General features: G+C 35.5%; 2 protein-coding genes across 4 annotated transcripts in view; one reads left to right on the top strand and one right to left on the bottom strand.

Moving 5' to 3' along the window:
• Window positions 1-12,576, top strand: part of phyhip (phytanoyl-CoA 2-hydroxylase interacting protein) — a 277,032-nt gene that overhangs the window by 93,497 nt on the left and 170,959 nt on the right. The window lies entirely within an intron of this gene.
• vps13a (vacuolar protein sorting 13 homolog A) overlaps window positions 1-12,576 on the bottom strand; it is a 95,311-nt gene that overhangs the window by 2,972 nt on the left and 79,763 nt on the right. For 2 of the 3 annotated variants that reach the window (XM_077223658.1, XM_077223659.1), the window contains 7 exons: window positions 12,033-12,196; window positions 9,458-9,503; window positions 9,132-9,255; window positions 8,928-9,042; window positions 5,230-5,315; window positions 1,838-1,961; window positions 970-1,044 (listed from right to left, as the gene is read on the bottom strand). In XM_077223658.1, coding sequence (XP_077079773.1) covers window positions 970-1,044; window positions 1,838-1,961; window positions 5,230-5,315; window positions 8,928-9,042; window positions 9,132-9,255; window positions 9,458-9,503; window positions 12,033-12,196 — 734 coding nt within the window. Of the gene's footprint in view, window positions 1-969; window positions 1,045-1,837; window positions 1,962-5,229; window positions 5,316-5,775; window positions 6,057-8,927; window positions 9,043-9,131; window positions 9,256-9,457; window positions 9,504-12,032; window positions 12,197-12,576 lie in introns of those variants that run through there. The other variant, XM_077223660.1, reaches the window with a different exon arrangement.

Below are 12,576 nucleotides of genomic sequence, written 5' to 3'. Positions count from 1 at the left end.
TTCCGTGGGAAGTTAAGCTGGGGCATTTTGGAAATATTCCAAGTTGGAAACTCAACGTTACTAATATGAGAATTAAAGGGAATTAATTTGGAATTGTGGGATAATCGTATCATATACAAACAAATATAAACATTTTATTTGGTCAACAAGCATGCAAACGAATACATTTAAAATTGTATTTTATTTTTTTGACTTTGATTTATTTGTGAGTTTGATTCTTTCATTGAACAAAAAAGCATGAATGTTGAATAAAATAAACATATTCCCTATGATCCCCACTAAAAAAATAAAATTTAAATAAAATTCCCATTAAAAATGACATCAGATTTAGGGGTGTGGCCTCAATAGCCCTGCAGTAAGTAGTGCGCTGAGTGCATGTGATAACCCAGGGTGCTTGGGTAACACTAACCCAACTGAATTTGCATTAAATATGGTTGTTTTAACCAGGATTATGTTACAAGATGTTTTCTAACTACATTTAAGTTTTCTGTTATAGGCTAACCAGCAATTTTGCAAATTTCCAGTTTATTCCCATATATTCCAGTTAATTCCCATGGAAAGTTTCCAACTATGAATTTTGCAACCCTTATAAGTGATGCTCACACTAAATGAATTTTCCCTCAGTTTGGATCGACTCTATCAGTATCACACGCTTCTGTGCATAAATTAGGTTTTCATCCAGTATCTTTGCTTGAACACTCATAGACATTATTTAGGTTAGACGCCAAACTGATTTGAATGTGGATGAAAACAAGGCTGTCTTTTTTTTTTTTTCAGAAACACATTTCAACAGCTGAACGATGTTGTTAAACAACAGTACAATCCATTGAATACACTGTAATTCTATTCTTCACAGCCTCGTTTTCATTCCCATCTAAAATGAAATAAGTTACGAAATACTAAGTAAATACTAAATACTAAGATAACGGTTCATGAACCGACTTCTAGAGCAAAAATGTGCAACTCTACCTTTGCTAGTTCTGGGGTTTTGAAATTGATGATCTTCCCAAACTCTTTGGCATGAAACACTGACTTGACTCTCTCCTGTAAAAAACAGAACAAGATAAATGACGTTTCCATCGTAACAAAATAAATCCTTGTTCAGGAGATATTTACTTGCATCAAACATGTCATGCTTTTACTTTTACAGTCCTCCTGTGGAGAAAATCCAGCTTTTAATGTTGTTTATGTGTCTATGTGGTGTTTTTAATATGCTTTAAGACAAACCATGTGTAAATTCATAAGTCGACACCATTGCTGAGTATTTTCTCCTTAAAACTGCAGTGAACCAAAGACAGTCTCAAAAACACGGTTTGAAATCGCTGGTGTTTCTGACGTCACAAACTACCTTGTAACCAATCAGATCAACGTGTGATCGTCAACGAGTGGATCTCTGAGCTGAGGGAGTCAGTGGAGGCGGGGCTCATTTGCATATTCCTAAAACTGGCTTATAATAAATGAGGCAAGGGTGTCGAGTTACAGTCAAGCTATTTTAAGGCATGACGGAAACATTTTTTTTGAGGATTTTTTTTTTTAAATTCGTCATTTTGGTGATCAAAGATGAGTTTTAAGGGATAAAATTATTGACTACAAAGGGACTTAATGCTTTAAAGTCTTTTAATGCCCCGCCCACACGGCCTTCCTTACATCATCAGAAAATGACTTAATATGAGATATGGTAATGTTTAGGGTTGGTTTCAGGGTTTGTTCCTTGTTATTATAGTTATTGCATACTATAAAATAACGTGCACAATAAGACCAGTGACAACCATCAAGTAAATAAAGCAGTTGTATAAATACACATAAATCAAAGTGTGTTATGTGAATGATGATGTACCTTTGCTTCTATCCGCAGTCTCCTGCCCTCCACGATCATGGGCGCTTTAGTGAACTCATCAAAGAGATACTGCCACTCGCACGTCAGCTGACCAAACGTGCCCTTCGTCACGAAAAATATCCCTCTGTGAGAGAGAAAACACACACACTGTATCAGGAGCGGGAAACAACACACAGCTTGACTCAATATGATAGAGCAGCACATTTATTATTCAACTACATATATTTTTACATTGTCGGAAGAAAATATGTGCTATGTTCTGGGTGGCTGATAATATTTGCTGTTTTATTAATCGTAATCTCAAAATGACACATGATTTGGTACAATGTGGGGCAAGTTTAAGCATCTAAAGCTGACAGGGCCACTTTTTGAGCAATGTTGCTGTCAAACAATCGTTCGGCAAGATTGCTCTGTTTATCATCACCTTAAGTGTAATATTTGGGGATATGGGAATGTTTTATATGTCTATTTTTAATATTTGGGGATATGGGAATGTTTTATATGTCTGTTTTTAATATTTGGGGATATGAAAAAGTTGTATATGCCTTTTTTTGATATGGAAAAGTTGTATATGCCTTTTTTTAATATTTGGGGATATGGACAAGTTTTATATGCCTGTCTTTAATATTTGGGGATATGGAAAAGTTGTATATGCCTGTGTTTAATATTTGGGGATATGGAAAAGTTGTATATGCCTGTGTTTAATATTTGGGGATATGGAAAAGTTGTATATGCCTGTGTTTAATATTTGGGGATATGAAAAAGTTGTATATGCCTGTGTTTAATATTTGGGGATATGGAAAAGTTGTATATGCCTGTGTTTAATATTTGGGGATATGGAAAAGTTGTATATGCCTTTTTTTAATATTTGGGGATATGGAAAAGTTGTATATGCCTGTGTTTAATATTTGGGGATATGGAAAAGTTGTATATGCCTGTCTTTAATATTTGGGGATATGGAAAAGTTGTATATGCCTGTGTTTAATATTTGGGGATATGAAAAAGTTGTATATGCCTGTGTTTAATATTTGGGGATATGGAAAAGTTGTATATGCCTTTTTTTTATATTTTGGGATATGGAAAAGTTGTATATGCCTGTGTTTAATATTTGGGGATATGGAAAAGTTGTATATGCCTGTGTTTAATATTTGGGGATATGAAAAAGTTGTATATGCCTGTGTTTAATATTTGGGGATATGGAAAAGTTGTATATGCCTGTGTTTAATATTTGGGGATATGGAAAAGTTGTATATGCCTTTTTTTAATATTTGGGGATATGGAAAAGTTGTATATGCCTGTGTTTAATATTTGGGGATATGGAAAAGTTGTATATGCCTGTGTTTAATATTTGGGGATATGGAAAAGTTGTATATGCCTTTTTTTAATATTTGGGGATATGAAAAAGTTGTATATGCCTGTGTTTAATATTTGGGGATATGGAAAAGTTTTATATGCCTGTCTTTAATATTTTGGGATATGGAAAAGTTGTATATGCCTGTGTTTAATATTTGGGGATATGGAAAAGTTGTATATGCCTTTTTTTAATATTTGGGGATATGGAAAAGTTGTATATGCCTGTGTTTAATATTTGGGGATATGGAAAAGTTGTATATGCCTGTGTTTAATATTTGGGGATATGGAAAAGTTGTATATGCCTATTTTTAATATTTGGGGATATGAAAAAGTTGTATATGCCTATTTTTAATATTTGGGGATATGAAAAAGTTGTATATGCCTATTTTTAATATTTGGGGATATGGAAAAGTTGTATATGCCTTTTTTTAATATTTGGGGATATGGAAAAGTTGTATATGCCTGTGTTTAATATTTGGGGATATGGAAAAGTTGTATATGCCTGTGTTTAATATTTGGGGATATGGAAAAGTTGTATATGCCTTTTTTTAATATTTGGGGATATGAAAAAGTTGTATATGCCTGTGTTTAATATTTGGGGATATGGAAAAGTTTTATATGCCTGTCTTTAATATTTTGGGATATGGAAAAGTTGTATATGCCTGTGTTTAATATTTGGGGATATGGAAAAGTTGTATATGCCTTTTTTTAATATTTGGGGATATGGAAAAGTTGTATATGCCTGTGTTTAATATTTGGGGATATGGAAAAGTTGTATATGCCTGTGTTTAATATTTGGGGATATGGAAAAGTTGTATATGCCTGTGTTTAATATTTGGGGATATGGAAAAGTTGTATATGCCTTTTTTTAATATTTGGGGATATGGAAAAGTTGTATATGCCTGTGTTTAATATTTGGGGATATGGAAAAGTTGTATATGCCTGTCTTTAATATTTGGGGATATGGAAAAGTTGTATATGCCTGTGTTTAATATTTGGGGATATGAAAAAGTTGTATATGCCTGTGTTTAATATTTGGGGATATGGAAAAGTTGTATATGCCTTTTTTTTATATTTTGGGATATGGAAAAGTTGTATATGCCTGTGTTTAATATTTGGGGATATGGAAAAGTTGTATATGCCTGTGTTTAATATTTGGGGATATGAAAAAGTTGTATATGCCTGTGTTTAATATTTGGGGATATGGAAAAGTTGTATATGCCTGTGTTTAATATTTGGGGATATGGAAAAGTTGTATATGCCTTTTTTTAATATTTGGGGATATGGAAAAGTTGTATATGCCTGTGTTTAATATTTGGGGATATGGAAAAGTTGTATATGCCTGTGTTTAATATTTGGGGATATGGAAAAGTTGTATATGCCTTTTTTTAATATTTGGGGATATGAAAAAGTTGTATATGCCTGTGTTTAATATTTGGGGATATGGAAAAGTTTTATATGCCTGTCTTTAATATTTTGGGATATGGAAAAGTTGTATATGCCTGTGTTTAATATTTGGGGATATGGAAAAGTTGTATATGCCTTTTTTTAATATTTGGGGATATGGAAAAGTTGTATATGCCTGTGTTTAATATTTGGGGATATGGAAAAGTTGTATATGCCTGTGTTTAATATTTGGGGATATGGAAAAGTTGTATATGCCTATTTTTAATATTTGGGGATATGAAAAAGTTGTATATGCCTATTTTTAATATTTGGGGATATGAAAAAGTTGTATATGCCTATTTTTAATATTTGGGGACATGGAAAAGTTGTATATGCCTATTTTTATTATTTGGGGATATGGGATAGTTTTATATGTCTATGTTTAATATTTGGGGTTAAGTGTTAGTTGAGATTCCTGACCCTGAGTTTGAGCAATATATTATCAACTTCGACACTTTTCACACACAGATGTCCGAGAGTACAAATAATTGAGTAAAACAACGGTGACATGCTTAACAGTACTTGTGTATGCCTAAATGTGCTCTTGTGACATATTGCTCATGCAAAATTAGTTTTTTAATAAATCCACCTACCTTTTAGTGATCATCAGGAAATCTGATTCGTTCACCTTAGCATGAGCAAAGTATCTGTACTTGGCAAAGCGTCCATTTTCAATACTCTACAAACCAAATGGAGAAATCAATTAATATATGAAAAAACACAATCCTGTGATCTTTTACGTGTTAGAATCATGTTCCGACATTTGAGGAGCTGAAATATGGTGATGGAGTGGGTATAATGAGAAGAACTGATGAAAACAAAACCTCAACACCATCTACTTACATACTGTATATCACACTATTTTTTTTTATATACATTTCAATATTTTAGTTGAGTGTCTGTGCACTCATTGCCTATGTGAACGTGTTCTGGATGCAAGAATGCAAAATTTCCAGAATTTCCCTAGTAAAAAGACTCTAATTCAATGCAAAACGTAAGCAAAGGTTTAGTCACGATGTTTTCTAGAAGACTAAAGTCACAGTACACACCCCTGCTCCAGCGCAGAGTGTACTTTCTGCAAAATTATTTCGCAATGCATAGTGTGATTGATGGGTGTGGAATGGGTTAATGATGAAAAATGCACTTGGAAACAGACTTTATTCAGGAAAAATGACAGATGATGGTGTGGGACAAAACATCTGAAGGAATAAAACCAAGATTCCCAATCATAAAACAGCAATATTTACAGTACTTTTTGCACACTAACTAGTTAAACATTGTATATTATTCAGATTTAGATGCAAATTACACAATCAAAGTGAATATCTATAAAAAGCAATTAAAAGGACACAAAAGTAAGCGTATCGTCGTCGTCCTCATCGGTGTCAGTGCTAGTCCACTGAGAGAGAGCCGTTCTGCTCTGTAAACATGACAAGAGAGGAGAGTGTGAACAACACCAGTACAGCCTGGCGAATACTCCACTAATACTGCTAGTAAAGTACAGCGGGGCTAAAGGCGCACCGGGGGAAAAGTACATCTGACTTTATTCTCTTCTAAACCACTAGATGGCACAAATATTCAGCTCAGCGCTTTTCATAATAACCGCTTTTGATGATGCACGTGGAAATTTGTCTGATTGTTTGACGCGATAATTTGATCTGTTTTTTAAAAATGTTGTAGATTTATGTGGTAAATGAGAATCGATAAATTTAATATCTATATTTTGAGAAAAAGGTCTTGTTAATGATTTTCAGTTTTGTTCAAGGTCAATAATGCAATAGTTTTTCAATGATGGAAGAATATGTAAAAGTATGGTATCTGGGGTAAAAGGAGCCGCTGCTGTTCGGGCGAAAGAAACAATAATAAACATGATAATAAATATATGTCCTACTTTTCCATTTGTTGATAAGACATGGTTAGATTCAGATGGTAAATATCATATTTTTGAGTGTCCATCTTAGAAATAATCACCATATTTATAATGAAACCATCATATTTAAAAATATGATATTAATCATATTATATAATGAAATATGATGTAATGTTACCACTGTAAATCTGTAATATGGGATCTCATTCAATGCTTTCAGAATCTTTACTTTTTAAAATAGTTTTGTTTCTGTATTTTTAAAATGAAAATATTTTAACAACATATTTTAAAATGTATCCTTTTATTTATCAAAATAAACCAAAAATAGTGCATACTTTGCTAAAGTGATTTAATTTAGAGATTATTAAAAACACATTATTTGTGTTTGTATCAATACTGTGTGACTTTTGCCCCATGCTGGTTTTACCCAGTGTGTCTGTGGCACTGCATACATTTATAAGATTTTTAAACAAAGTTAACCACTTTTATGATTTATTTTCACACAAAATCTGTTGTTCCATCAATGTTCATTAAAAACATATATATTTTTTCTGCAATCATACACTACAGCAGCAGTGAAAAGCAGATTTTTGCCTTTAGCCCTGTTGCACGCTACATCTAACACTACTGAGGCTAATATCTGCAACTCTCGCAAGCTACACAACATCACAACTGGACAAAGATGAAACTATCAAGAGCGCATGTGTCGACCGCCTGCGTTCGCGCACGCTATCAAATGGAGTATACTTTGAAAGTTATCATATGTGTAAAAAAAAACAAGTATACTTTTGGCTTTAAGGGAACAGCACGGATTCAGAGTAAATGTAAAAGCTCATCTGGATCTGTAACAAATGTCAATTAAGTTTTCATCAAGGATCTGACATCCATAAAGTAGCTTGCATCCTGTAGAATCTTTCCTATTCAAAACGGTGTATAATGTAATTGCATCTGATGATAAAATTAAAAAGCCTTTGGTCCTTGTTAGTCCTTCTGCTTCCTGTTGTGTTTTGGATGCTCGGCTATAATTCTTCATAACTAGTTTAAAATGCAAGATTTCCTTGGTCAACCAGCTTCAAAAGAAAGACTGGTCTGTTGTCAAGCTTTACTGGTCCACAATCTAGACTAACATGAAAACAGCATAAACCAGCCTGGACCAGCATGACAACTCATGTTGGTCAAAGCTGGTTGTTTAATGACAGCGGTGGGCGTTTAAGATAATGGCAAAGTATTTTGGAGCAAGAAACAACTGCAAATTAAATCAGAAATCATGTTATTGTGTATATATACTATATATGTACTGTATATGTTATGTATATACGTATCTGGGTTGCTGACGTGGATATATTACCAAGATGTTTAAATAAATAAATATTAAATATGTACACTACTGTTCAAAATCGACAGTAGAGACATTTTTAAATGTTATAAAATATTTATTTATCTAAGAATCCTGAAAAAAACGTTTCAGTTTGCAACATTGATAAAAAAAATCATAAGCTTGAGCATCAAATCATCATATTAGAGTGATTTCTGAAGGATCATGTGACACTGAAGACTGGAGTAATGATGCTGAATATTCAGCTTTGATCACAGAAATAAATCACATTTTAAATTAATTCAAATAGAAAACAGCTATTTGAAATTGTAATAATATTTTACTGTTTCTACTGTGTTTTTGATCCCATAAATGAAGCCTTGGTGAACAGAAGAGACGCAAACGACTCCAATCTTTTGCTTTATAGTTTATATATCTTTCAAATATTTACCATTTTCAAGCACCATTTGTGTAGTTTATTTAAATAGTGCTGTTGATTAAATATTTTAGTAGAAATACAAAAGAACAAAATTAATATTGCAATACGATTTAATTATTTTATTCTATTATTTGTTGTTTAAAGGTCCCATATTGTCAAAACTGAAATTTCCTGGCTTTTTTCATGATAACAGAGGTCTAGGGGTTATCAAACTACCATATAAGTTTCAAAACAGTCGATCCACAGACAAATGCTCACAGCCTGCATAAAGTAGCTCTGCCTTTCCACGAGCTGTTGTGACTTCCGTATATTTGTGATGTCAGAACTACTTAGTCACCAATTATGGGTCACTCAGAAAACAACAGGCCAATCAGAAGAGAGGCCAATGAATATTAAGTAGACATGCCAAAATCGAGCTGTTCTCGGCAGAGCTCCTGAGAAAGGAGCTGTAAAAAAATATTGACATGGTTTTTGGTACTTATACCGCAAATATATATTCTTAAGGACATCAAAACCTAATGTACAATATGGGACCTTTAAATCGCTCGGCAGGAGCCTGTTGTCTCTTCTGAACACGTCATGTCAACTGCCCATTTCTGTTGCCTATTATCATGAACACATGTTGAAAGCAGTGCCAGTATCTTGAGCCCAGAAGTGTTCAGGTCACCTGGAGCATCTGACTGCCGATTCCCTCTCTCTCCTTATACGGCCGGATGACCCCGTCCTCGTGGATGAACCGAGGAGGACGCAAACTCTCCGCATCCTGAGACGTCTCTGCGGCTCTGAGTGCAAATCGTGCCAGAAAATACGTCACAATCACAGAAGTCTCTTTCCCAGACATTGCACACAGATACACAGACACATTGAGAACCTTTTGATGCCTTGAAAAGTGCTGCTGGCCATGTCAATGATGCCTCCTGTGGGTCTGGTCAGAGCTCCAACCAAGCCTTTGCCCACACCCTTAAAGAAACCCGCTGCTCCTTCCTTTTGTGCTCCTACAGGAACACACACACACGCACACGCACACGCACACGCACACGCACACGCACACGCACACGCACACGCACACGCACACGCACACGCACACGCACACACACACACACACACACACACACACACACACACACACACGGGGGTAAGTTGAGTGTTGACACTGAAATACTGCTAGATAACACAACAGCTGGTCTGTAGCTTTACCTTTTATTGGTTTAGTCACGATGCCAGTGATGCCGCTTACAAAACCCTGTGTGATAGAGATGATATTTTCAGACAGACTCCAGATAAAACGACTGCAGTGAAAGCAAAGTTTGACTTGCAGGCTGTCAATCAATTAGATTTTTATTTAATCAAATTATGAACATGATATGCTGTTAATTAACTCACATTAATTGATCAATTGATAAGGATGAGACAGATTAATATCATTCCACTGATGTTCAGAAACACACACGCACGCACGCACACACACAGTCACACTCAAACATACACAGTCACACTCAAACATACACTAGCACTCACACACACACACACTAACAGACACGCACTCTCACTCACACACAACTTCTTACACGTAACAAGTGTATCTGGTGTTACAGGAAGTGTTCCTGGTTCCGGTTGACCTAGTTTACGCAGCCTAACAATCCTTTAGCGGATTTGAATTACAGAAGTGTGATAATGTGTTATGTGTATGCCAGGATAAAGAGATGTTTTTTTAGTCTAGATTGAATCTGACAGTGTTTCTGCTTCCTGAACGAGGTTAGGAAGACTGTTCGAGAGAAAAGGAGAAGGATCTGCCGCCTGCAGCTGATTATCAACCGGTCAGAATTTAGAGATAATAGACGAAAGGCCAGCTTTACTAACAGCTTGCTCTAGTGCAAACCCTCTTTTGCCGTTACAAATCTACAGTTAGGATATACTAAAGTAACCGCGTTTCCATTACCCTACAAATTGCGCAAATTGAAATTGCGAACTGAAAATACGCCCAATGGAAACATGTAAATTTGAGCAAAAACTCCCAAATGTCGCAAAAAAGTTTACACGCTCTCATGAGGTGGTTTTTCAGGCAATTCAAAATATTGTGAATATTTCAAAGTTTTTGCACATTTACAGGTCACCTAAAGTAGATGACGTGATATGTTTGGACAGAAAACGAGACAGAGTTCTTTATTAAACTGATAAAAGTCAAAAGTGTCACACGAATACTGGATTCTAAACAACAAAGAAATGCCACAATTTCTCAAGATCTTGAAGCAGAAGGAGGGAGAAACACTCGTATGAGCCGCTCACAGTATAAGAGGCTTTCCTTGACATTTATGCTGTGATACACACATACGTCTCCTTCAGTTAATAATAATGGATAGTGCGGCGGCTGGGATATACGTAAAGCTAGTAACATCCGATGCCATGATTGTTGGAATGTTATCGCTAGAGAAAATAAATTATGGTTTAGTCGCATAGCATCAGTTAATGTAAATGCCACCATTTCGCAATAGTTTTTAATCGACGTTTAGAAAATATCGCAAAAGTTTTGTACAAATCTGCAATGGAAACGCGGCTAGTGATTAATTAGCACCGAAAAGGCGCGGACAGTTATTTTTGCGGCTGATATTATTGCATATGCATTTGTAGGAGTTTCCCTTTCAGATGCAAAAGTTATGTGAGGAGAGTATTTAAATAATTCATGCAATGTGATTTACTAAGGTTTGCGTTTTGGGTTACCAAAACTTTTTTTGAAAGTGGCCTGTCTGCTCCGTTCTGCTCCAATTTTAATGTCTGCTGATTGCAGTACATCGTTATTATAAGGTAAATACAACTACTAACCACATAGTCATATGTAAAAAGTAACACAACCTATAGTATAGGATATATTAATGTGTAAAATGTGTAAAATACGAGTAGCCTACTCATATTACTGCAATTAAACAACTATTACAATTTGGTGGACAGATAAATCAACTTCATATTTAGCTCATGTAGTCTGTTTTAGCTAGGTTAGCATCCTATAATTTATTAATTTATTTTGCATGCGCAAAAAACTCAAAGATTGATCGGACATGCCAGATCGGTTAGCACATTCTACTGCAGAACAACCCATTAAGTCGGTGTGAAATAATTAATTATAGAAATTTAGATATTACATTTAAAGCTCCAATCTCCTCAGTCCTCCAAAGATCCCGAAAAAAAGTCAGTGACTACTTTGCTCAGAGAACCTGTCAATCACAGCTGTCAATCATGACGCCACAGCGCCGTTTTTATAGCATCAAATAACTAACTAAAAACAACTTATTTTAAAAACCAACACTTGGAATTACATCAGCGTGATGAAAACTACAGTAAATGACAGAAACTATCTTTGGAAAAAAGATATGTGAAGTGTAACTTAATAGTTTAGTTGGTCTCACGTCCCGTTGAATAACATGGGGAGGCGGGGTTTATGAGCTATACTAGGACCGGCCACCGGGGGGCGATCGAGACGCTTTGGCTTCACTTTTCAGGGCTTGTGCGGCATGCTTGGTTTTAAACCAGATGCTAATTTGCGTGTGGGTTTTTCACGTGTGGGTCGTCAGTAAATCACGTGCAGAACTTTCCACTTCTGCGCTTTTATGGTATTGTGCTCTCGATAATTTGCCCTGTTTAGTAAATCTGACCCTAAGTGTTTATCAGATGTATTGTATTATTAATGTTAGTATCTTATTGTTATTGCATCTTATAAGTAATGTAAAGCAGACTGGTCAACCAGTCCCAAAAGACTTTGCCATGCGTGTGGACTCACAGACACCAGTCCTTTCCCTCCTCGCGTCAGTCCTTCTCTCAGTCCGCTGGGCTGCTTGTTCATGGCCTCTCGTCTCTTCTGCTGGTACTCCTCATCCATGGTCATGGCAGCCACACCTTTAGCCATCGCACCCGTGATCCGAGACGCAGCTCCGGCCAGACCGCCTGAGAAGAGGACGACGAAAAGAAAAAGGGTCAGAATTTGAGTGTAACATTGCTGGTTATACATGATATGAACCTCACATTACCACTTTTGTTACGATTTTACGGAGTGTAAACAGTGCAGCACTTCCTTGTTCTACGTCAGTAGAACTATAGAGTGCCGAAGTTATGACATCACTGTAGGACAACTCGGAAGTTAGCGGCGCATGGGTTCCCTCGATCGAAAAGCTATGCATTTTCCCCATAGACTTTTGGAAAATCGCAAAAAATAAGATCTGTGTTCAACAAAGAGTTGTGACCCTTACACGTTTTGTCTACCAAGATAATCTTTACAAGTTAATCCAAAATGTATACATTTTGAAGCCTATATAAAGTTTTAAAAA

Source organism: Siphateles boraxobius, unplaced genomic scaffold (genome assembly GCF_051911475.1).
Source record: "Siphateles boraxobius isolate OS27281-9 unplaced genomic scaffold, OSU_SipBor_1 9, whole genome shotgun sequence".
NCBI lineage: Eukaryota > Metazoa > Chordata > Actinopteri > Cypriniformes > Leuciscidae > Siphateles > Siphateles boraxobius.
This window is presented reverse-complemented; position numbering and strand designations above follow the sequence as displayed.